The sequence below is a fragment of the Haliotis rubra genome, unplaced genomic scaffold (genome assembly GCF_003918875.1).
Source record: "Haliotis rubra isolate DU_JTF1 unplaced genomic scaffold, ASM391887v1 Scf214, whole genome shotgun sequence".
Taxonomy (NCBI): Eukaryota; Metazoa; Mollusca; class Gastropoda; order Lepetellida; family Haliotidae; genus Haliotis; species Haliotis rubra.
The window spans coordinates 1,267,102-1,291,693 of record NW_025766159.1 but is presented as its reverse complement, the minus strand read 5'-3'; the positions used below and the strand labels follow the sequence as shown (position 1 = coordinate 1,291,693).

Sequence of the window (24,592 nt, the reverse complement as noted above, 5' to 3'; positions counted from 1 at the left end):
AGACAACTGTTTGGTTTTTCCCATATATGATTGCTCATAAAGGATAGACTAAGGGGAAAATGCATACATTATGTGATTTGCTTTCGTGTATTGGATACCAGAACTATTCACTTGTTTCATAAACTGGTATACGGGATCTGGTTAAGTTTCGTCTGTTGAATACACGACTGTCAGATATAAGAACTGATGCCCTGCTTGTTATGTGTAGCCAGTGTTAACTCAGACTATAACGCACATGACTGGGGACCGTTCATAATTCAATCATGGCAAGGGGGAGGACGATGTTGGTGGAGGGGCATGTACAACTTGAATCACCCCCCCCCCCCCGAACACACACACACACACATAATTTGTATATACAAAACTGCTGACCCCTCAAAGTACGTGTACCAAATTGATGGAACCCAACCCCGCACTCCCCGACACCCAAGAACAAAATGGGTGACACCCCACCCACCCACACACCCCACCCACACACACCCACACCATCACAGTGACATATCCTGGGTACTATTCTCTCCAGTTTGAGAAATTTAGCATTGTCGCCAGCACTTAGACGTTTTCATTAGCCAACCTACCGTCAGCATTTGCACATTATCGACAATGTTGTAGGGTTTGTGAAACCACTCTGACATTACAGATATTTGTAAGATTTCATAAGAACCGAGTAGTAGTTTGGAGTTATTTCCCTTAGATGTCAGGCACTTCCGGGTTTGGGCTACTGGCAACATGTTAGTGGTATTGCCCAACTCTAAGCTTCGGAATTTTCCAGGATTAATGTAGCTGCGAAGAAGATGTCCAAAGTTATGACAGTTGATAAGGTGAATTTCATTGTAAGCTTACTATAGTCATAACGAAAACGTGTAGCAGAAATAAGGTCAACTCGATTCTACTTGAAATGTTAGATCTAAATATTCAGAAGGGAACCCTTCAACTTTTGGAATAATGTCTTCTGACAATTCAGAGTCAGACCACTGCTGATATTTTCCTGAAATAGGAAGGCAATATAGTGACACAAATAGAATCAATAGGTGACAGTATTAATGATGGTCGAAATACGGTCATAAAAGTTGAATGTTACCTAATAAATAAATTGTTTTACCTTTGGTGACATTTTTATCCTGGCGAAAAGGTTGGTTTTTTGGCCAGTTGTTATCAATGAATTTGTGCTGTTGTAGCCACCACCCATATCGAGTATACTGAAATCGGTGCTAAAATGATTTTTGGTTATATAACAGAGATATACTTGACTTGCAGACCAGATAATAAATGAGATATTTTACAGAATCAAAATGTTATGAACCTACATTTTTAGGAAGTCCTAAAACTTTTTAGTCCTATTTGCAAAGGATGGAAATTTCTATAAAACAATTTTATCAGGGTTTTCAGTGGCATTTTTCTCTGCAGGTCATTTGGGCTGGTAGCAAATGAAAATAACAGTGAAGGCTAAAATGATATAATAGATCTAAAACTTTGTATAGCACCTTGGACAAAGAAATCAACCTTTGGGTGCCTATTTTAATAGTGAAAGCAAATAGTATGAAGTTACAACATATCCTGACTTTTGATAACAGCCCAACACACATGTAGTCTACAGCTGTGGTATCACATTGCAGCGAAAGTAATTGATGGGAATCCATGATGTGGGCATAGGACCATCTTCAAGTCTGTGTCACTTCCCTGTCTTTCTGGATAGGTTGAACAGTATCTGTAATGTGTGATATTGTAATTGTAGACATATCTGCGTTGGCTACCTCTTCTGTGTCTCCTCATCCCTCCTGCCAAGGCTGCCGCTGTATCAGGTAACATACCTCTGTGTCTCCTAATCCCTCCTACCTAGACAGCTGCAGTGTCAGGTAACATGCCTCTGTGTCTCCTCATCCCTCCTACCTAGACAGATGCTGTATCAGGTAACATACCTCTGTGTCTCCTCATCCCTCCTACCTAGACAGCTGCTGTATCAGGTAACATACTTCTGTGTCTCCTCATCCCTCCTACCTAGACAGCTGCAGTGTCAGGTAACATGCCTCTGTGTCTCCTCATCCCTCCTACCTAGACAGCTGCTGTATCAGGTAACATACCTCTGTGTCTCCTAATCCCTCCTACCTAGACAGCTGCAGTGTCAGGTAACATGCCTCTGTGTCTCCTCATCCCTCCTACCTAGACAGCTGCTGTATCAGGTAACATACCTCTGTGTCTCCTCATCCCTCCTACCTAGACAGCTGCTGTATCAGGTAACATGCCTTTGTGTCTCCTCATCCCGTCTACCTAGACAGCTGCTGTATCAGGTAACATGCCTCTGTGTCTCCTCATCCCTCCTACCTAGACAGCTGCTGTATCAGGTAACATGCCTCTGTGTCTCCTCATCCCTCCTACCTAGACAGCTGCTGTATCAGGTAACATGCCTCTGTGTCTCCTCATCCCTCCTACCTAGACAGCTGCTGTATCAGGTAACATGCCTCTGTGTCTCCTCATCCCTCCTACCTAGACAGCTGCTGTATCAGGTAAGATGCCTTTGTGTCTCCTCATCCCTCCTACCTAGACAGCTGCTGTATCAGGTAACATACCTCTGTGTCTCCTCATCCCTCCTACCTAGACAGCTGCTGTATCAGGTAACATGCCTCTGTGTCTCCTCATCCCTCCTACCTAGACAGCTGCGGTGTCGAGGTAACATGCCTCTGTGTCTCCTCATTCCTCCTACCTAGACATCTGCTGTATCAGGTAACATACCTCTGTGTCTCCTCATCCCTCCTACCTAGACAGCTGCTGTATCAGGTAACATGCCTTTGTGTCTCCTCATCCCTCCTACCTAGACAGCTGCTGTATCAGGTAACATGCCTTTGTGTCTCCTCATCCCTCCTACCTAGACAGCTGCTGTATCAGGTAACATGCCTCTGTGTCTCCTCATCCCTCCTACCTAGACAGCTGCTGTATCAGGTAACACACCTCTGTGTCTCCTAATCCCTCCTACCTAGACAGCTGCAGTGTCAGGTAACATGCCTCTGTGTCTCCTCATCCCTCCTACCTAGACAGCTGCTGTATCAGGTAACATACCTCTGTGTCTCCTCATCCCTCCTACCTAGACAGCTGCTGTATCAGGTAACATGCCTTTGTGTCTCCCTCATCCCTCCTACCTAGACAGCTGCTGTATCAGGTAACATGCCTCTGTGTCTCCTCATCCCTCCTACCTAGACAGCTGCTGTATCAGGTAACATGCCTCTGTGTCTCCTCATCCCTCCTACCTAGACAGCTGCTGTATCAGGTAACATGCCTCTGTGTCTCCTCATCCCTCCTACCTAGACAGCTGCTGTATCAGGTAACATGCCTCTGTGTCTCCTCATCCCTCCTACCTAGACAGCTGCTGTATCAGGTAACATGCCTCTGTGTCTCCTCATCCCTCCTACCTAGACAGCTGCTGTATCAGGTAACATACCTCTGTGTCTCCTCATCCCTCCTACCTAGACAGCTGCTGTATCAGGTAACATGCCTCTGTGTCTCCTCATCCCTCCTACCTAGACAGCTGCTGTATCAGGTAACATGCCTCTGTGTCTCCTCATCCCTCCTACCTAGACAGCTGCTGTATCAGGTAACATGCCTCTGTGTCTCCTCATCCCTCCTACCTAGACAGCTGCTGTATCAGGTAACATGGTGTCTCCTCATCCCTCCTACCTAGACAGCTGCTGTATCAGGTAACATGCCTGTGTCTCTCCTCATCCCTCCCCTACCTAGACAGCTGCTGTATCAGGTAACATGCCTCTGTGTCTCCTCATCCCTCCTACCTAGACAGCTGCTGTATCAGGTAAGATGCCTTTGTGTCTCCTCATCCCTCCTACCTAGACAGCTGCTGTATCAGGTAACATACCTCTGTGTCTCCTCATCCCTCCTACCTAGACAGCTGCTGTATCAGGTAACATGCCTCTGTGTCTCCTCATCCCTCCTACCTAGACAGCTGCTGTATCAGGTAACATGCCTCTGTGTCTCCTCATCCCTCCCACCTACCTAGACAGCTGCTGTATCAGGTAACATACCTCTGTGTCTCCTCATCCCTCCCTACCTAGACAGCTGCTGTATCAGGTAACATGCCTCTGTGTCTCCTCATCCCTCCTACCTAGACAGCTGCTGTATCAGGTAACATGCCTCTGTGTCTCCTCATCCCTCCTACCTAGACAGCTGCTGTATCAGGTAACATACCTCTGTGTCTCCTCATCCCTCCTACCTAGACAGCTGCAGTGTCAGGTAACATGCCTCTGTGTCTCCTCATCCCTCCTACCTAGACAGCTGCTGTATCAGGTAACATACCTCTGTGTCTCCTCATCCCTCCTACCTAGACAGCTGCAGTGTCAGGTAACATACCTCTGTGTCTCCTCATCCCTCCTACCTAGACAGCTGCAGTGTCAGGTAACATACCTCTGTGTCTCCTCATCCCTCCTACCTAGACAGCTGCAGTGTCAGGTAACATACCTCTGTGTCTCCTCATCCCTCCAACCTAAACAGCTGCTGTATCAGGTAGGGGTGCAACCATGCAGGTGGGCCACGATACGATACGTATCTCGATACTGCTGCCACGATTCGATACGAATCGCGATACACAAAATGAAAAGAATAACAAAATATAAGCATACAACTTTTATTTGAATTGAAAAAGAAATCTTCAATCAGAGTTAGTAAACTGTACCAAGTCTCTTGTACCTGAAAACAATTACTTTTGTTTTAAAATTAAAAGTAAACACTAAACAAAACTGTTACTTTAACAGCAGTCAGCTATTTGGATATTCTGAAATAAAGTTTGACACTTTCAAGGAGTCTGAAAATCTGACTAACACAACATTGTCAAACAGACAAATGGTTACATACTCTTTTTCAGTGTGCTTCATGCATCATAATTCTGTTACAATTACAGTTTCATATTTGTTTTTAGGAAAATCAGAACATCAACATTTTCAGCTGAAAGTGAAGCACGTTGAGCAGTGACAATATCCCCAGCTGAGGAAAATACTCTCTCGCTGGGGACTGAAGTAGCACACACTCCTTGGTACTGCTTCACAAGACGGGCAAGGGCTGGGAATTTGACTGCGTTCATCTTCCACCAAAGCAGGGGGTTTTCAGTTAATGGAATACATTCCTCAAGCTTGTATTTCTGCACCTCTTCCTCAATGGAAGCGGAAAGTGGCTTTGCCTCTTGCACATGAGTAATGAACACCTCCCCAAATATCTCCTCAATTGCACTTTTGGTTTTCTTAGGTTGTGATGGGCCTGGTGTCTCAGAGTCAGAAACAGAGTCTGAAGTGCAAGTCTGTGTCCCACCTGTCTCAGTGTCATGACACTCAGGGGGCTGACTGTCGGTTTGAGGCAATACAGGTGGGGGTGGGGGTGGGGGGTGGTCTGTGCTATCGCTTCATCTGTGGGATGACTCGGTTCCTCCTTCACTCTCAGTACTGGAGCCACTTCATCCTGAAAGAAGAATTATAACAGTTTAACCGACAGCTAAAATGTCTAAAGTGATATTTGAAATGTAGCATGATTAATTGATCATGATACACTGTTGAAACGTATTTACCATTCAGAATTTCAATCATTTTATGTAATAAAAATAATAAAATATTCAGAAACAAATAAAGATGAAGTTTTGTTGTTTGAAACACCTTTTTCTGTGGATTTTTTGTTTTAATTGTTTAAAGCATTAATTAATTACATTAACAGTATTTTAATTATTCAATTGTTGAACTGTTTATTTACCTTGTTTGCTTCTGCCATCTTGATCGCATTCATGGTCAGGGCACTGAATACAAGAAGCCGTTTAGCTTCATTGTGGTAGGGTAGTGATCGAAACCTGGGGTCAAGGGCAGTTGCTTCCTGTAGAAATTTGTTGATGTCAGGCTCCGTATATCTGGTCTTCAGATCTTTGACAATTGCCGACTTCACAGACTTGACAAGGCCAGAATCACTTTCAGTGACAGCCATGGATTTCAGAATAAGCTCTTTTAATGGTAGAATCAAGGAAACTGTGGGCACTTTCTGAACAGGGGATTGTTGTTATTGTCTTCAATGGTCGAAGAACATTTACCGCATCTTCTACTTCTTCTACTGAAGCATGTCGCAGCTCGAATTCCATCTCGTAGACACATCTTGGATCAGTTTGTGATCGGGCAATTCAAGAAGTAACTGTTTTGACCTGAGAACAGATGCAGCATGTGAGCTTCTGTGAAAGAATGAAACTATTCTTCTCACTCTCCCCAAAATTCTGGACATCTGCGGCACCTGCATGGCTTTTTGGCTTGCTATGCTAATTGTGTTCGCAAAGCACCTTATATTAGGTGCAAATCTCAACTGCTTTACAGCACTAACAATATTGCTAGCATTGTCTGTGCTAATGGCAATCTGAGAAAATTTGCCTAAGTTCCATTCGTCAACAGCTGATTCCAGGACATTAGCCAGGTTTGCCCCAGTGTGGCTCTCATGTAATGTTCGTGTTTGAAGTACCCGATTGTCAAGTTGCCAGTCTTCGTTAACATAGTGAGCGTGATGGTAATATAGCTCGGTGGAACATGAGGTCCAACCATCAGTAGTGACATCCATTGATGGCCTTACGAGCAATACTTTCCATCACACTTGATTTTACTTTCTTGTACATTTCAGGTATCACATAATTAAGTGAAGAGTGTTCTCGATGGGATTTCATATCTCGGTTCAAGTGTGTGGATGAGGTACTTGAAACCGATGTTCTCTACAACTGAATAAGATTAAGCATGTCCATCGCAATGAATGTACCAATTCCATTTGTTATTGCTTTAGCCCGTGTCGAGCGAGGCGACAGTTTGGTCTTGAAAGCCTCACTAAGTCTAAGTTGACCTGCTAGCGATGTCGCGTTTCTTATCGTCAGAAATGTTCAAAGGTTTTGAACATTTTGATTGTCCATAATCATCGCCAATCAATATCGGGTGATGTCGCGAAGATGTGTGGACATGTTAGTTGTCCTCCCGTGTACCTGATTAAGCAGGTAACACAGATGACAGACGGTCTCATCTTTTTTAACAAGTTTCTTACCGTCAATGTATTCAATTGGAAAACCAAATGCTTGCCAAACAGAAGATTTGAATGAAGCCGGGGGTTTTTCGACTTCACATTTGATTTCGCTGCTTACCAGTCTGTCTGCAGCCATTGTTTTGACAGCTCAAAAAGCACATGGCATCTGACAGTGAACTTGAGCTTGACATTCGCAGTAATGCAATCTGATTGGTCATTCATTTTACTGGCCACCAATGAACAAACAGCATGGGTGTGTACTTTCTTTTTCCTGGAAAGGCGTGTTTGTGTGAAGTGTTTCGAGTCATGGTTTCATGCAGAACATTTTATCATTAACAATTTTTGTCAAATTATTAATAACACAAGCTTTATTGATTGCTATGAAAAGTAGTATATTCCGATGATAGGTATGCTTTATCTTGTGATGGAAAATATGTATGATCATAAACGTTTTGTCACTGAAAAAAAGGCTGGATATTTTCGGAACGTATAGTAAAACCATTTGAGCGAATACAGCAGTTTTGTGCCAAACGTCGATCTAACTTGCACAACAGAGACAAATATAGACACTCTCAGCTAAGATGCGTTTATTCAATTCAATGTTAACAACACGGGCGCTATATTATGTGAACAAGATCATTTACTGTAATTGACAGCACACAAAACACTGTTTACAGTTTTGTATCGTAGCGTATCGATATAGGGCAAAAATGTATCGCATATCGTATCGTATGCCATAGATCGCGATGCACCGGTGTACCGGTGTATCGTTGCACCCTTAGTATCAGGTAACATCCCTCTGTGTCTCCTCATCCTTCCTACCTAGACAGCTGCTGTATCAGGTAACATACCTCTGTGTCTCCTCGTCCCTCCTACCTAGACAACTGCAGTGTCAGGTAACATACCTCTGTGTCTCCTCATCCTCCCTACCTAGACAGCTGCTGTATCAGGGAACATACCTCTGTGTCTCCTCATCCCTCCTACCTAGACAGCTGCTGTATCAGGTAACATACCTCTGTGTCTCCTCATCCCTCCTACCTAGACAGCTGCTGTATCAGGTAACATGCCTCTGTGTCTCCTCATCCCTCCTACCTAGACAGCTGCTGTATCAGGTAAGAGTCCTTTGTGTCTCCTCGTCCCTCCTACCCAGACAGCTGCTGTATCAGGTAACATACCTCTGTGTCTCCTCATCCCTCCTACCTAGACAGCTGCTGTATCAGGTAACATGCCTTTGTGTCTCCTCATCCCTCCTACCTAGACAGCTGCTGTATCAGGTAACATGCCTTTGTGTCTCCTCATCCCTCCTACCCAGACAGCTGCTGTATCAGGTAACATGCCTCTGTGTCTCCTCATCCCTCCTACCTAGACAGCTGCTGTATCAGGTAACATGCCTCTGTGTCTCCTCATCCCTCCTACCTAGACAGCTGCTGTATCAGGTAACATGCCTCTGTGTCTCCTCATCCCTCCTACCTAGACAGCTGCTGTATCAGGTAACATGCCTCTGTGTCTCCTCATCCCTCCTACCTAGACCTGCTGTGTCAGGTAACATACCTCTGTGTCTCCTCATCCCTCCTACCTAGACAGCTGCAGTGTCAGGTAACATGCTTCTGTGTCTCCTCATCCCTCCTACCTAGACAGCTGCTGTATCAGATAACATGCCTCTGTGTCTCCTCATCCCTCCCTACCTAGACAGCTGCAGTGTCAGGCAACATACCTCTGTGTCTCCTCATCCCTCCAACCTAGACAGCTGCTGTATCAAGTAACATGCCTCTGTGTCTCCTCATCCCTCCTACCCAGACAGCTGCTGTATCAGGTAACATGCCTCTGTGTCTCCTCATCCCTCCTACCTAGACAGCTGCTGTATCAGGTAACATGCCTCTGAGTGTCCTCATCCTTCCTACCTAGACAGCTGCAGTATCAGGTAACATGCCTCTGTGTCTCCTCATCCCTCCTACCTAGACAGCTGCTGTATCAGGTAACATGCCTCTGTGTCTCCTCAATCCTCCTACCTAGACAGCTGCGGTGTCAGGTAACATGCCTCTGTTTCTCCTCATCCCTCCTACCTAGACAGCTGCTGTATCAGGTAACATGCCTCTGTGTCTCCTCATCCCTCCTACCTAGACAGCTGCTGTATCAGATAACATACCTCTGTGTCTCCTCATCCCTCCTACCTAGACAGCTGCTGTATCAGGTAACATGCCTCTGTGTCTCCTCATCCCTCCTACCCAGACAGCTGTAGTGTCAGGTAACATACCTCTGTGTCTCCTCATCCCTCCTACCCAGACAGCTGCTGTATCAGATAGCATACCTCTGTGTCTCCTCATCCCTCCTACCTAGACAGCTGCTGTATCAGGTAACATGCCTCTGTGTCTCCTCATCCCTCCTACCCAGACAGCTGTAGTGTCAGGTAACATGCCTCTGTGTCTCCTCATCCCTCCTACCTAGACAGCTGCTGTATCAGGTAACATGCCTTTGTGTCTCCTCATCCCTCCTACCTAGACAACTGCAGTGTCAGGTAACATGCCTTTGTGTCTCCTCATCCCTCCTACCTAGACAGCTGTAGTGTCAGGCAACATGCTTCTGTATCTCCTCATCCCTCCTACCTAGACAACTGCAGTGTCAGGTAACATGCCTCTGTGTCTCCTCATCCCTCCTACCCAGACAGCTGCTGTATCAGATAACATACCTCTGTGTCTCATCATCCCTCCTACCTAGACAGCTGTAGTGTCAGGTAACATACCTCTGTGTCTCCTCATCCCTCCTACCCAGACAGCTGCTGTATCAGGTAACATGCCTCTGTGTCTCCTCATCCCTCCTACCCAGACAGCTGCTGTATCAGGTAACATGCCTCTGTGTCTCCTCATCCCTCCTACCTAGACAGCTGCTGTATCAGGTAACATGCCTCTGTGTCTCCTCATCCCTCCTACCTAGACAGCTGCTGTATCAGGTAACATGCCTCTGTGTCTCCTCATCCCTCCTACCTAGACACATGCCTCTGTGTCTCCTCATCCCTCCTACCTCTGCTGGTCAGGTAACATGCCTCTGTGTCTCCTCATCCCTCCTACCTAGACAGCTGCTGTATCAGGTAACATGCCTCTGTGTCTCCTCATCCCTCCTACCTAGACAGCTGCTGTATCAGGTAACATGCCTCTGTGTCTCCTCATCCCTCCTACCTAGACAGCTGCTGTATCAGGTAACATGCCTCTGTGTCTCCTCATCCCTCCTACCTAGACAGCTGCAGTGTCAGGGTAACATGCCTCTGTGTCTCCTCATCCCTCCTACCTAGACAGCTGCTGTATCAGGTAACATGCCTCTGTGTCTCCTCATCCCTCCTACCTAGACAGCTGCTGTGTCAGGTAACATGCCTCTGTGTCTCCTCATCCCTCCTACCCAGACAGCTGCTGCTGTATCAGGTAACATGCCTCTGTGTCTCCTCATCCCTCCTACCCAGACAGCTGCTGTATCAGGTAACATGCCTCTGTGTCTCCTCATCCCTCCTACCTAGACAGCTGCTGTATCAGGTAACATGCCTCTGTGTCTCCTCATCCCTCCTACCTAGACAGCTGCTGTATCAGGTAACATGCCTCTGTGTCTCCTCATCCCTCCTACCTAGACAGCTGCTGTATCCATGCCTTTGTAACATGTCTGTGCCTCTGTGTCTCCTCATCCCTCCTACCTAGACAGCTGCTGTGTCAGGTAACATGCCTCTGTGTCTCCTCATCCCTCCTACCCAGACAGCTGCTGTATCAGGTAACATACCTCTGTGTCTCCTCATCCCTCCTACCTAGACAGCTGTAGTGTCAGGTAACATACCTCTGTGTCTCCTCATCCCTCCTACCCAGACAGCTGTAGTGTCAGGTAACATGCCTCTGTGTCTCCTCATCCCTCCTACCCAGACAGCTGCTGTATCAGGTAACATGCCTCTGTGTCTCCTCATCCCTCCTACCTAGACAGCTGCTGTATCAGGTAACATGCCTCTGTGTCTCCCTCATCCCTCCTACCTAGACAGCTGCTGTATCAGGTAACATGCCTCTGTGTCTCCTCATCCCTCCTACCTAGACAGCTGCTGTATCAGGTAACATGCCTCTGTGTCTCCTCATCCCTCCTACCTAGACAGCTGCTGTGTCAGGTAACATGCCTCTGTGTCTCCTCATCCCTCCTACCTAGACAGCTGCTGTATCAGGTAACATGCCTCTGTGTCTCCTCATCCCTCCTACCTAGACAGCTGCTGTATCCTACCCTCCTAGACAGCTGCTGTATCAGGTAACATGCCTGCTGTGTCTCCTCATCCCTCCTACCTAGACAGCTGCTGTATCAGGTAACATGCCTCTGTGTCTCCTCATCCCTCCTACCTAGACAGCTGCTGTGTCAGGTAACATGCCTCTGTGTCTCCTCATCCCTCCTACCCAGACAGCTGCTGTGTCAGGTAACATGCCTCTGTGTCTCCTCATCCCTCCTACCTAGACAGCTGCTGTATCAGGTAACATGCCTCTGTGTCTCCTCATCCCTCCTACCTAGACAGGTAACATGCTGTATCCCTCCTAGGTAACATGCCTCTGTGTCTCCTCATCCCTCCTACCTAGACAGCTGCTGTATCAGGTAACATGCCTCTGTGTCTCCTCATCCCTCCTACCTAGACAGCTGCTGTATCAGGTAACATGCCTCTGTGTCTCCTCATCCCTCCTACCTAGACAGCTGCTGTATCAGGGTAACATGCCTCTGTGTCTCCTCATCCCTCCTACCTAGACAGCTGCTGTGTATCATCAGGTAACATGCCTCTGTGTCTCCTCATCCCCCTCCTACCTAGACAGCTGCTGTATCAGGTAAACATGCCTCTGTGTCTCCTCATCCCCTCCTACCTAGACAGCTGCTGTATCAGGTAACATGCCTTTGTGTCTCCTCATCCCTCCCTACCTAGACAGCTGCTGTATCAGGTAACATGCCTTTGTGTCTCCTCATCCCTCCTACCTAGACAGCTGCTGTATCAGGTAACATGCCTCTGTGTCTCCTCATCCCTCCTACCTAGACAGCTGCTGTATCAGGTAACATGCCTCTGTGTCTCCTCATCCCTCCTCCTACCTAGACAGCTGCTGTATCCTAGGTAACATGCCTCTGTGTCTCCTCATCCCTCCTACCCAGACAGCTGTAGTGTCAGGTAACATGCCTCTGTGTCTCCTCGTCCCTCCTACCCAGACAGCTGCTGTATCAGATAACATACCTCTGTGTCTCCTCATCCCTCCTACCTACACAGCTGCTGTATCAGGTAACATGCCTCTGTGTCTCCTCGTCCCTCCTACCCAGACAGCTGCTGTATCAGATAACATACCTCTGTGTCTCCTCATCCCTCCAACCTAGACAGCTGCTGTATCAGGTAACATACCTCTGCGTCTCCTCATCCCTCCTACCTAGACAGCTGCAGTGTCAGGCAACATACCTCTGTGTCTCCTCATCCCTCCTACCTAGACAGCTGTAGTGTCAGGTAACATACCTCTGTGTCTCCTCGTCCGTCCTACCTAGACAGCTGCTGTATCAGGTAACATGCCTCTGTGTCTCCTCGTCCCTCCTACCTAGACAGCTGCTGTATCAGGTAACATACCTCTGTGTCTCTTCATCCCTCCTTGTCCCTCCTACCTAGACATCTGCTGTATCAGGTAACATGCCTCTGTGTCTCCTCATCCCTCCTACCTAGACAGCTGCTGTATCAGGTAACATGCCTCTGTGTCTCTTCATCCCTCCTTGTCCCTCCTACCTAGACAGCTGCTGTATCAGGTAACATACCTCTGTGTCTCCTCATCCCTCCTACCTAGACATCTGCTGTATCAGGTAACATACCTCTGTGTCTCCTCATCCCTCCTACCTAGACATCTGCTGTATCAGGTAACATGCCTCTGTGTCTCCTCATCCCTCCTACCTAGACAGCTGCTGTATCAGGTAACATGCCTCTGTGTCTCTTCATCCCTCCTTGTCCCTCCTACCTAGACAGCTGCTGTATCAGGTAACATACCTCTGTGTCTCCTCATCCCTCCTACCTAGACATCTGCTGTATCAGGTAACATACCTCGACTCCTCATGAAGTACTTGTTATTATGGATTGTTAGGATTTAAGGTTATGTCTGGGCCAGACATTTAGTAATCAATAGACTGAATGGTCCAATCAGCATCAGTTATCTGGTGTCTGAGCCATACTGAGATAACATTGTTCAACTTCTACAGCAAGTCAGGAACACTTTTTGCCTCAATTAATCACATATGTCTCATCACAAAGCTGTCTGACTCTATACTCCTGAATGAAAAAGTTGAATATGAAATGTTTATGTGTTGTGTTTTGTTTCCCAGTGAGCATTGATGGAGGTGAGGTGACGGTGCTGGCGGTGATGTTGATGTCAGTGGCTGTCACAGCTGGGCTGGTGGTGCTGCTGTTGATGTGTACGGACTGCTACAATTCAGAGGTAGACAGCAGGTCCCACCCTGCCTGTGGGGGTCATCACACAGTGGGGGGGAACTACCCCACCTCTACCAGTCAAGTTAACGAGGCAGTCTTACAGTCGTCAATCCGAAACAATGGGTACCATACAGGAACCTCGGACAATTCCCCTCTTCCATACTCGCTTTCTCCAAGTAATGTTCCAACTAGTAGCGGTTTCCGTGGTTATCAGAGTGACACTGTTCCAAGTTCTGCAGCACCATTATTGAACAGCAGCACAGGACCTGCTGGGGGCGGAGGTCAAGCAATAGGAGGGACACACTTCAACCCCCTTGAGCCAGAGGAGCCACCACCATCTTATGGTGAAGCTGTGCGATATCACTGACAGACACCACAGAAAACATTGACGTTCTGACACCATCGTTTTTTTAATATGTGTGAACTACCATCTTGATGTTTTTGTCTGACATCACTCCTGCAGATGGTAAACAATGCAAGTGAAATGTGAATAGAAAATAGGGAAAGAAAAAAATGAAAGACGTATGGTGTTTAGGGACTAAAATGAATGACTAAGGTGAAGGTGATCCAGGATCCCTCGATTCTACAAGGGTACAACCTCACCACCTTCCTAGAGTTGCTCGGCTGGCTATTGTGTTCACAATTAACTGGTGCCATTTTCATACATTTCCCCAATAACTGCTCCATAGTTTATGTTGTAACATTAAATCTGATGTGTGTTTATGCAGTCATTATAATGTTTATCTGGACTTAAATGCTTATTTTCAAGCAGATGAACAATAACATGGTGAAGGTCAGAAGATCATTGTTTCAGAATGACAGTCACAAACCATCATATATCCCGTCTTTCAACAGAAACTTGGAGAGTCCTTTCATTCCGTGTGTATATCTTCCCAAGATAGTGTTTTCTGATGTAGACAGGCTCTGTCTGTCCATCACATTTAGGTTCGTGAAATATCTCGTAAACCATTCTTCTTGGAACTTTGTATACACATGCTCATGTATGCACAGAACTGGTGCCTTTTGTATTTGTGTGTGTGCATTTTCAGGACAGCAAATTTGATTTAGGTTCAAATTAGAGTAGGGTTCATATTCTGAGCATAACTGATTAACTGTCGATTATTTCTTTGTGAATTCTCTCTCTCTCTCTCCACAGAAATTCGCGCCCGATTAATCCCTGAGATAGTGCTAATTGTTACTCGTTACTAAGCAGTATGGGTTTACAGAGTCAATAATTTTATTTATTGGCTTAAATGATGATTTAAATCAATTATTTCACAGTATGTTCACAATTCAGTATCACAGACCTAACAATGCATATTTACTAATTGAAGGCCTCCAGAAATGTAGTGCCATCTGCTCTTTGAATATCAGGTGAAGCTATCAATGATAACAAGTTTGGTACTTTCCTTTGCTATTCTTGTAATGGATTTTGATTAAGTGTTTGAAAATTGTATCTTAATGACATTGGGCATTGTAGAAAACATTTATCACAATGTCAGTTGTAATTAGAAGTTAGAGGATTAACACCTTGTTTTGATGTAACAGTGATGAGTGTGTGTGTGTATGTGTGTGTGCATGTCTGTCTATGATGGTCTATCTAATGGTCAAAAAACAAATTTTGTTTGAAAAATGAGGTGAGTGAGTTCAGTTTTACACCGCACTCAGCAATATTCCCGCTATATGCCGGCGATCTGCAAATAGTCGAGTCTGGACCAGACAATCCAGTGATCAACAGCATGAACATCGATCTACGCAATTGGGATACGATGACATGTGTCAACACAGTCAGCGAGCCTGACCACATCCCATTAGTCGCCTCTTACATCAAACATGGGTTACTGAAGATCAATTCTAACCCGGACCTTCACGGGTAGAAAAATGAGGTATCAATATAGGTATGTTGATGTCTTGTACATAAGGTTGCATGGTCTTTTTGTGCATTTGATATGCACCTAATTCCTTCTTGACTAGAAGCAGCTATTGCAGCCCGACTAGTAAGTCTGAAACTCCAGGAGGGTATGATTAACCATTTTAGGTCTCCATTGGGTATTACTTTGGCTGAAACATTGAGCAGTGTTCCAGTTATATCAGTGGTTCAGGGTTTAGATGTTATCCACTTGGTGTGGTGAAACCTTCCAACATGGTATGGTGCTGACTCACCTTCAACTTTAACTGAGGCATAGCCATATTCAAACTCCCAGTCACAGATTTAAACTCTCACCAAGGGACACAACTCTGCCATAAGACACATGCAACATACCACACCAAACAGCCCACATTGTAAAATATGTTTCAATACAACTTTCATGTGAATAGTCATTATAGGTGCCACATGGCTTCAAATATATGGCATTATATATCAGGTGAGATATTGTAATATTGCCTTAGTTGAAGACAATATCATTTTCTACTTGCAAGTCCCAGTTTGTAATGATAACAGAAAATATATGTAAACAAATATTTGTATCCCAGTCCAGAAGGAAGTTAATAGCATACAAGAATGACATGTGATTGCAATAATACTATTAGAAATTTAAGAAAATGAGGCGATTGGATAATTTTGTTTTTTGTTTTGATCTGATTCAGGTGCTCATTGTTGTTACAATATGGAGATGTACATGTTCTTGTGCTCTGTGTGTCACGTCTTCTGGTATCAAGACTTACATCCAACCTCAGAGCAAGCAAAGTTGATAGTACACAAGGCATAATTTTCTAGGTGTAAGGTTCTACTTCTAGGTTTAGTTTAAAAAGTGCACAGCATTTATATCTGGTACTATTAGTCCATTTTCGGATATTAGTTGGTATCTAAAGTAATTTTACCCAGTTTTCTTGGCCCTACATTTAAACAGTGCATATGGTCCACGTTCCCACAAGCTGCTATTGACATGTTTCCATTAGTATTGACAGCTATGGATAGTTTCAACTGTGGATAGTTTCACAGCTATTTATACAAAATGTGTGCAGTGTGGCTTGTAGTCATTTTAGTATAACCCTTGGTACAAGTATGTGTTCTTGACATTGCAAACATTACAATTGCTTTATTTTGCATGGAACTGAATATTTTCAATGAATATTGCATTGAATGTTTTCTTGTAATATGGGGGGCGGTGGGGTAGTCTAGTGGTTAAAGCGTTGGCTCGTCACGCCGAAGACCCGGGTTTGAATCCCCACATGGGTACAATGAGTGAAGCCCATTTCTGGTGTCCCCCGCCGTGATATTGCTGGAATATTGCTAAAAGCGACGTAAAACGAAACTCAGTCAGTCAGTCTTGTAATATGGTATTGAATGTTATCAAATTATGTGGTCATTCATTTAACAATCTTAGCCAGGGGCATAGCTGCCATATAGGCAAAAAGGCAAATGCCTACACATAATTTTGTATTAAAAAAATATTAAAAAAAGGAAATGATAAATTTGAAGGAAAAATGTTACAGGTGAATGTACTTCAACATGCTGAAAGCAAGGATATGTACGTATAATAATTGCATTCTAAACGTTTTGCCTACACATGATAATTGGCTCAGATATGCCCGTTAGCCAGTGATAAGTTTGAATGTTGAACCAGCTTGTCCAAGAATAGTAGGAGGCCAATAGCTTTCCTGGCATTCTGATTTTAACATTTCAATTTAGTTATTACTGCCCCCAAATGAAACCCCTCTAAGCCTGAACATGTTGTATTAGAAATCCATATAGAATATTGAATTGAACTGAAAACATTTAGTTATGGTTGTGAATTGGATAGGTCATTTCTTATAACTTGCTTTCTGTAGTTTCAGTAATAATATAAGACTGTCACTGTCACAGTGACCAGAATCCTGTGATATATTTTGTATGTTTGAACCATTTATTTACTGGATTGTTCTTGAAGTTTTTCTGTATTATATTAACAATACCTCATTAAAACTGAGTCAAATGCCACCATGTTTTGTGTGATGCCTTGCAGTGGGATAGTGTAATCATGGTAGGGTTGTTTCAGTGTGATAGGACTCCTGTCACTGTAGTATTGTCTGTTCTACAACATGTGTTGGTGGTGGGTGTAACTGGTAGAGCCGGACATGCTTAGCTTGTTGTGAGCACCTGGTGTCACCACCGATATCTCTGTCATCCATTTATATACTGTAATATTCCTCACTATTCCTCACAACTCACAGACTACTTTTTCTTTGGCTCATGTTTTCTATATATTGAAGAAAGTACAGTTCCTAACCTTCTCCAGAACAGGATATCAATTACTTTTCCATGTAAATAGGGCTCCATTTACACAGAGAGCCGTGGTGTACCTTCTCATACAGAGCTCTAGTAGGTATATTAGGTAGCTTTTCACATTATATATCTCTCTGAACTCATTTCACATATCATTTAACATGATTAGAGGTCAGTGAGTTGACGTCACACACTTTCTAAATATATATATATTATAGAGCTGCTATAATGCAGTAGTTGACACAACTTCAAAACGGAGAGGCAAACCCATACAGAGTTACAGACCCCAAGCATTATTGATATTAATACCACACATATACTCACCTGAAACCTTGACACGCAATTCTACTAATTCTGCGAATAGGGGCCCAAGGAACTTAAATTCTTGCTCTTTCAGTTCCTAGTCTAAATATACATATGTATAACCTGAGGAACAGTTGTGTATTTACTGCTTCCCCTATGGTGCTGGGAAATATGCTTCGTGGTAGGAGAGTTTGGTAGTTGTTTAACACCACACTCCGTAATATTCCAGCTCTACGGTGGTCATCTGAACATGATAGAACCTGAACCAGACAATCCAGTGATCATCCGCATGAGCATTGATCTATGCAATTGGGATACCATGTCATGTGCCAAACAAGTCAGCGAGCCTGATCACCTGATCCCGTTAGTCGCCTCTTACGACAAGCATGGGTTACTGAAGATCAATATTCTAACCCGGGACTTCACGGGTTCATGGTAGTAAAGACGGTTATCACTATATATACTGTATCACAAACATGTCCCCTCATCGGGCGTGCCTCCCTGTGGAAAAGCGCTATATAGGTGACACTATTTTTATCGTGGAGATATACAGAATTGACATTTATATATTTAGTATTGGTGTGATAAACAGTAAATGCAGCTGTCGGTTGCTTTGAAACCGTCGTTTTGCAACAGTGACCTGCGATAATATAAGGATGGTGTTCACTGAACAGACGTAGAACAGGACGAAACGACAATGGATGCACTGAACATTGCTCTCATCTCTTTTCTTATAGGACTGACCGTCACAATAGTGTTCGGCTGTAGCTGCGTGCTCACCCGAAGGCTGCAGGGAGGAAAACCGAACTCGTATTCTACCACCCTGTATGGTAAGAAGATTCTTGTTATCGTAAAAAAAACTCCACGATTTATATATATTTGATAAGAAGTGTATTTCCCGAAGACGAAACATTTACTTGTGTCAAGCATGGAGAAACCGATGACGTTACACGGCAGATGCCTGGCAGATACTACCTGCATGGCACAGACTCCTGCTATCCTACTGACGTTCAACTCTGTCATAACGCCCTCCACAAATAGTACTGCTCATTCGAATCAGCGCCCGCTCGGACTACATTGAATAAGAACCTTCATATACCGATTAGAGCATAGTTATCACATCTGGCGGGATCTTCATTTCTGACTGAACTGTTTCGGATGGGGGCTCTTTTCAATAGACCGTCACCATCTAAAAATTCACAAATATAGAACAGATTCCAGAACTGTAGTTTCACGAATATATATATATACAATAAAATCCATTCTTATCTTAAATCATCCGGATCGATAATAATCACCATGAAAAGTTTGATACCTTCAATTTTACATTGCTTTTGAGACGCACATTGAAAATTGGTGGAATATAGAAATAGTCCGTTGTTATACGATAGTGTGATAAACGAAGATGTTACTGTATAAAGATGTTTGTGTTAGGATTCAGTAGAAGTTCATAACATTTTGTTTAAACAATAATTACATTTCAAGAATATCGCTTTCTCAGTACCCAAACATGTGATAGATCTCTGAACATAATGCTGAAAAATCTTTTTTATTATTTGAAAACGTGGCTAACAGTTTAAATTCGCCTGAGAATTATTGGACTATGTTGCTGCAAAGTATATGTTAGGAGGTTTGTTCAGCAAAACTTATTGCTAGACGTTCTAAGTTCGGGTTGTTAAGGTTGCAGTTTTAAAAGCTTACGTTGGTTCTTGAAGCTTATGAGCAAAGGTTTAGGTCTGCTAAGAAAATGGATGGTTCTACTCCTGTGTACGTTTTCTTGAGAGAAGGAAACTTGATAGAGGTCAATGGTGATTTTGATTGTTTGAGGCAGTTGTTTTGATAGAGGATGTTGCTAGAAGAGCAATGTATATCAGGGGACATTCGGACATATGCCTGTATATAAGATAGACTGCTACGGATTTGGCAGATGATTATTCGCTTACACAGAGGGTAACTTTTAGGCAGTCAGGGTTTTCAGGCAGGAATTGCAGAGTTAAAAAACGGTAAATAGTTCATCTCTTCGTAGTTCTGGTTCTAACATAACGTTTCTTAGTTTGTTGTCAGAATGTCAGAATCTACTCCAGTTGGTCCCACAGATACGTCAGGATTGTCATCAATCCCCACTTGTAGATAACACTGTCAGCCAGGGGAGATATCTGGAGGAAAATCCCCCTCTTGCATGTAAACAGACGTTCTTGTCCTATTGCTTTCCCTTGAAGCAGGGTTTCACATGACGCCTAACAAGTGTAACTGCACTGCATCAATTGGCTTATTTACAACAGAGGACAAAATCACTGAATATGTTTTCACAGGCACCATGACTCCTATTTTTCAGCCTATGTAAAACCCTGTTGGAGTTCGGCTAATGATGACTGAACTCTTGTAGACCAGTTTAAAGTGTCTTGTGAGAGAGGATTACTCAGCTTTTGTGGTAAAAAGTGTCTCGCAACTAAAAATTACCATTACCATTGTAAGGGTTCTGATGCTCTCCAAACTATGCTCTTGGATGGTATGTTTTAACTTTCTGAAGGGGCATCGTACGTTTTGGTATTACTATTGCGTCTCTCCATTTTGTGTATTTGAAGACAGATTTGGTGTTTTGGATCGTTAAGGTGGGGTTGACACGCTCCTTGTTAAATATCGTGACGGAATGATTTCCAGCACCTGCTGTCGTTAGCACTTCATTAGCACAAAAATCTAGGTAATTTCTTAGACAAGGCTCCATTTTGCTATTGATAGCCAACAGATATTCCTGCTGCATATTACTTTTTCAAATTAATATCGAAAAGATGTTATGTGTTAGGCACACGAAACACCTTTAGCGGGTTATTTGGATGTAAACCAAATTCTATCTACATTTCTGTAGGTGTAATATGGGGCGTGATGTGGATGAATTTAGCCAAACCCCCATTTGTATTAAGACTGAATCTCTGACTGAGAGGTTTCAACAGACTCTTAACAATATCATAAGGCATAAATATGTTGTTGTTTGCTGTTTGTTAGTAAGTTCTTGAGTTACATGAATGAGTATAGGCTTAGTAATTGGTTTAAAATGAGTTTTTTCAGGCTTGGCTTTCTAAAGTTTGTAAAGTTACCGGATGATTTGATTTGTCCCAGGACAAAATGACTGACTGACTGACTGAGTTTGGTTTTACGCCGCTTTTAGCAATGTTCCAGCAATATCACTGCGGGGGACACCAGAAATGGGCTTCACTCATTGTACCCATGTGGGGATTCGAACCCGGGTCTTCGGCGTGACGAGCCAACGCTTTAACCACTAGACTACCCCACCGCCCAGGACAAAATGAACAGAACATTATAAGAAAAGGTCTCCAGAGATAAATGTCAGTCCTGGTGGTAATGTTTGGTGCTTATTCCAATCCCTAGCTACCCATTACGTGTTTGGTACTCTGGCCATTATGCTGTTGATAGAAAAGTCAGTCATGGGGACTATGTTGTGCAAGCACCAGGCAGATGTAGAAAGAAACATAAAAGTCTATGACAGAAATGACAATGTGTCTACTCAGTGTACTTCCTTTCCCTGTAGATATTGAAGCAGATATGCATTGTGACACTGATGAGAATGATCACTTTGTAATCAAATTCATTCAAGCTTGAAGCCCGGAAGAAGGAAGTTTTTGACATGTTGGACAATGATATTATTGAACTATCTCAATGCGACTAATAGTCAACTTGCATCATTCTTTTGCCACAGCCCGATGGTGCTGTGAAGAAATTAATTAATCGCTGTTTATAAATCTAACACTCACCCAATGGCAAGAATCGCTGACTTTCTTCACAGAATCAGACAAGCTGAGAACGTCAGAAAGTTTGTCCCTGTCTCAGTGTAGCACATTCCACTTTATGTGACTGTGAGATGGACAATTGTTGGATTGCTTTTGAGAAAATTAAAACCATTCACGTGAATTATGAATTAGGCCCTTCAGATCGGCAGCATATGCCAGTGCACTTGGTGCTGGATTCCCAGTTCCGAGAAGATGCATCAGGCTTTGATCATCCTGTTTATTACTATTTGCAAAAATATCAGAAAACATAGGAAATATTCCATCTTTGAAAAATAACCTCTTGCTCTGTTGTCAGCTTTGCCACAATTTGAAATGTGTTTGGGTACTGGTTGGTTCCTGTTCAAATTTACACTTTTCTCCATAAAATGAAGAACAAAAACCAATGCATAGTGCGAGGGTGGTTTGAATCACATTTGTCATGAACCGTTTGAAATGAAATACATTATTGCTGATCAGCTGACGCGTTACAACGAATTGGCTGAATGGGTTAGTTTGGACTGAAGCTATCATTTGCATTTTGATATTCCTATAATAACTGTATATTATGCTAGCTAGTATTCATTATATTTAGCTGTTTTGTACTTTATTTAACTTTCTCTCTCCCACTGGGGAGTGCGTTATGTGCTAGTGGATAAGTGATCAATTTGTGCACTTTGTGTTACAAGCATGAAACTTGGCATGATTGTAGCTTATACCATTCTAACTGAATAAAGATCGAGAGGCCTCGCAGATTTTTTATATTTTCCATAATTGTGGGGAAAAAAGTGAAAAAATATAATTTTTTATACTATTTTCGTCATAACCTTTTACAAAATTCTCCAATTCTCATAAGTCATATATCAAATTGTAGGAAATCCATAGCTGGTCATTTTCCATCTATACATGTCTTTTTATCTTTAACGGTTAGGTCTCAGGAAGTCAATTTATATCATGACTACCCGAAAATGCGAAAAATGGCCGCCAATTTTCGCACACCATTTTGCAAAATGGCCGCCATATAGAGTACATCAGTAAAATAAGTATGAGATCATCCCATGATCTAAAATATTTTTATCATTTCTTTGCAAATTCAATACGAGAAGCCTCACAGATTGTTGTAATTTTTTATATTTGGGGGGAAAAGTGGGGAAAAAATTGAATTTTCCAAAATGTTCCTTTAAGTCAATTTTAAATCCTCATAAATTATGTATCTAGAATATTGTGAGAACAGACGAAAGTTTATTTTAAGGAATATATCATTAGATTTACTTACATGTATAATGTATGAGCTTGGTTGGCTATAGAACACCTATAAAAACATATCAAAATCAACACAACATCAATGTCAAAGTAGCTATCTCATCACTCTATGGAATGTTACTCAATCATGTGTAATTGTATCTAGCTTGACTGAATGAGAAAAGTGCATAGCACTTGAGAGATGCTTTAACGCACTTGGACCGGTTTGAACATTTTATACACATGCATTTCAGCAATTCCCGGCTGCTCTTTCATGCCTTCGTGAGAGTTGTCCATAGTTACTAGTATGTTGGATCAAAGTTGATTCTGTTGGGGGAATGATTCTGTTGGGGGAATATTGTCCAGTGTTCTCCCCTTTGTGGCAAACAAATGTTTTCTTGCTCATTCACTTTCATGAGGTTGCTTGCACTGTCATACAGCAGTACAACAACTCTCTCATGCTGATTAATTTTGTGCATTAGGATTTCAAGTGGTGGACAAGCGAGGGAAATAAAGGTGCCTGTAAGTTCAGGAAAAGTATTCCATGTATTCCGCGAGGCCTTCTTTTCAATTCCACCAAAGGATGACATACTGTCATGGCCTGTGAAGCTGTGAAACACTGAGAACGCTTGATGCAGCTATGGCCAACACAACCACATCTGTGTCAACAATACGGATGTAGAACTTCTTCCATGAAGACAAGATATACACAGACGAGTCAAGGGATGGAAACCTGGATGAGTTTGTCAGACATGAAAAAAATCAGTCTTGCTATCCAACTATATCTCATCAAGGTTCTCTACGTCCATGCGCAAAATCAGTTCTTCTCAATTGCTTTGAAGAAAATTTCACCACCAACTGACTCAACACCAAATGTTGACGTATCAATCCTTGATGGATCTGCAGTAATAAACATGCTAAAACCAGCAGCTCCAATAGCATTTGTGAATATGCTGATAATGTGTTCTTGAAGTACTTGCAGTCTCTTCTGGACACTAATCAGAGAGTGGATATTGTCTGGGACGAATACAAAACGGACAGCGTAAAAATCCAGTGTAAGAACAAAAAGAGGAAGTGGAAAAAGACGAGTGGAAGCCAGTTCTGAGGCACTGGCAAGAATTCCTGAGGTGTGATACCAGCAAGAAATATCTTTTTGCTTTCCTTGTACAGAAAATAGCCTTGATAGAATCAAACAAGTCATCAGCCCTATTGGCGAATATGTGGTGTCCAATCAACCAAAAGACCTTTTGGAATTGGCACCCTGTAACTATGAAGAGATAAAAAGATAAAAGAAAGTTGCTTCACTGATGCTTCACATAAAGGATGGAAGAAGTTTTACAGCCGTACTGTTGACACTGATGTGGTTGTGTTGGCCATAGCTGCAACAGGCATTCTCGATCTTGAAGAAGTATGGGTGGGGTTTGGTACCGGAAAACTCTTCCGCTATATTGTAATTCATGAACTTGCATCAGGTCTGGGTCCTGAGAAAAGTAGATCCCTTCCAATGTTTCACAGCTTCACATTCTGTGACATTGTGTCATCCTTTGATATGAAAAGACCTCGTGGAATGCATGGATTGCTTTTCCTGAACTT

The 24,592-nt window shown here is 43.2% G+C and overlaps 1 protein-coding gene across 1 annotated transcript; it reads left to right on the top strand.

Annotated features, from left to right (window-relative positions):
- Nucleotides 1-700: 700 nt before the first annotated feature.
- Nucleotides 701-14,188, top strand: LOC124276853. The gene is made up of 3 exons (XM_046712511.1): nt 701-821; nt 1,736-1,802; nt 13,360-14,188. Exons 1-3 carry the CDS (start codon nt 795-797, stop codon nt 13,830-13,832), a joined length of 567 nt encoding a protein of 188 aa, XP_046568467.1. The 5' UTR covers nt 701-794; the 3' UTR covers nt 13,833-14,188.
- Nucleotides 14,189-24,592: the final 10,404 nt, after the last annotated feature.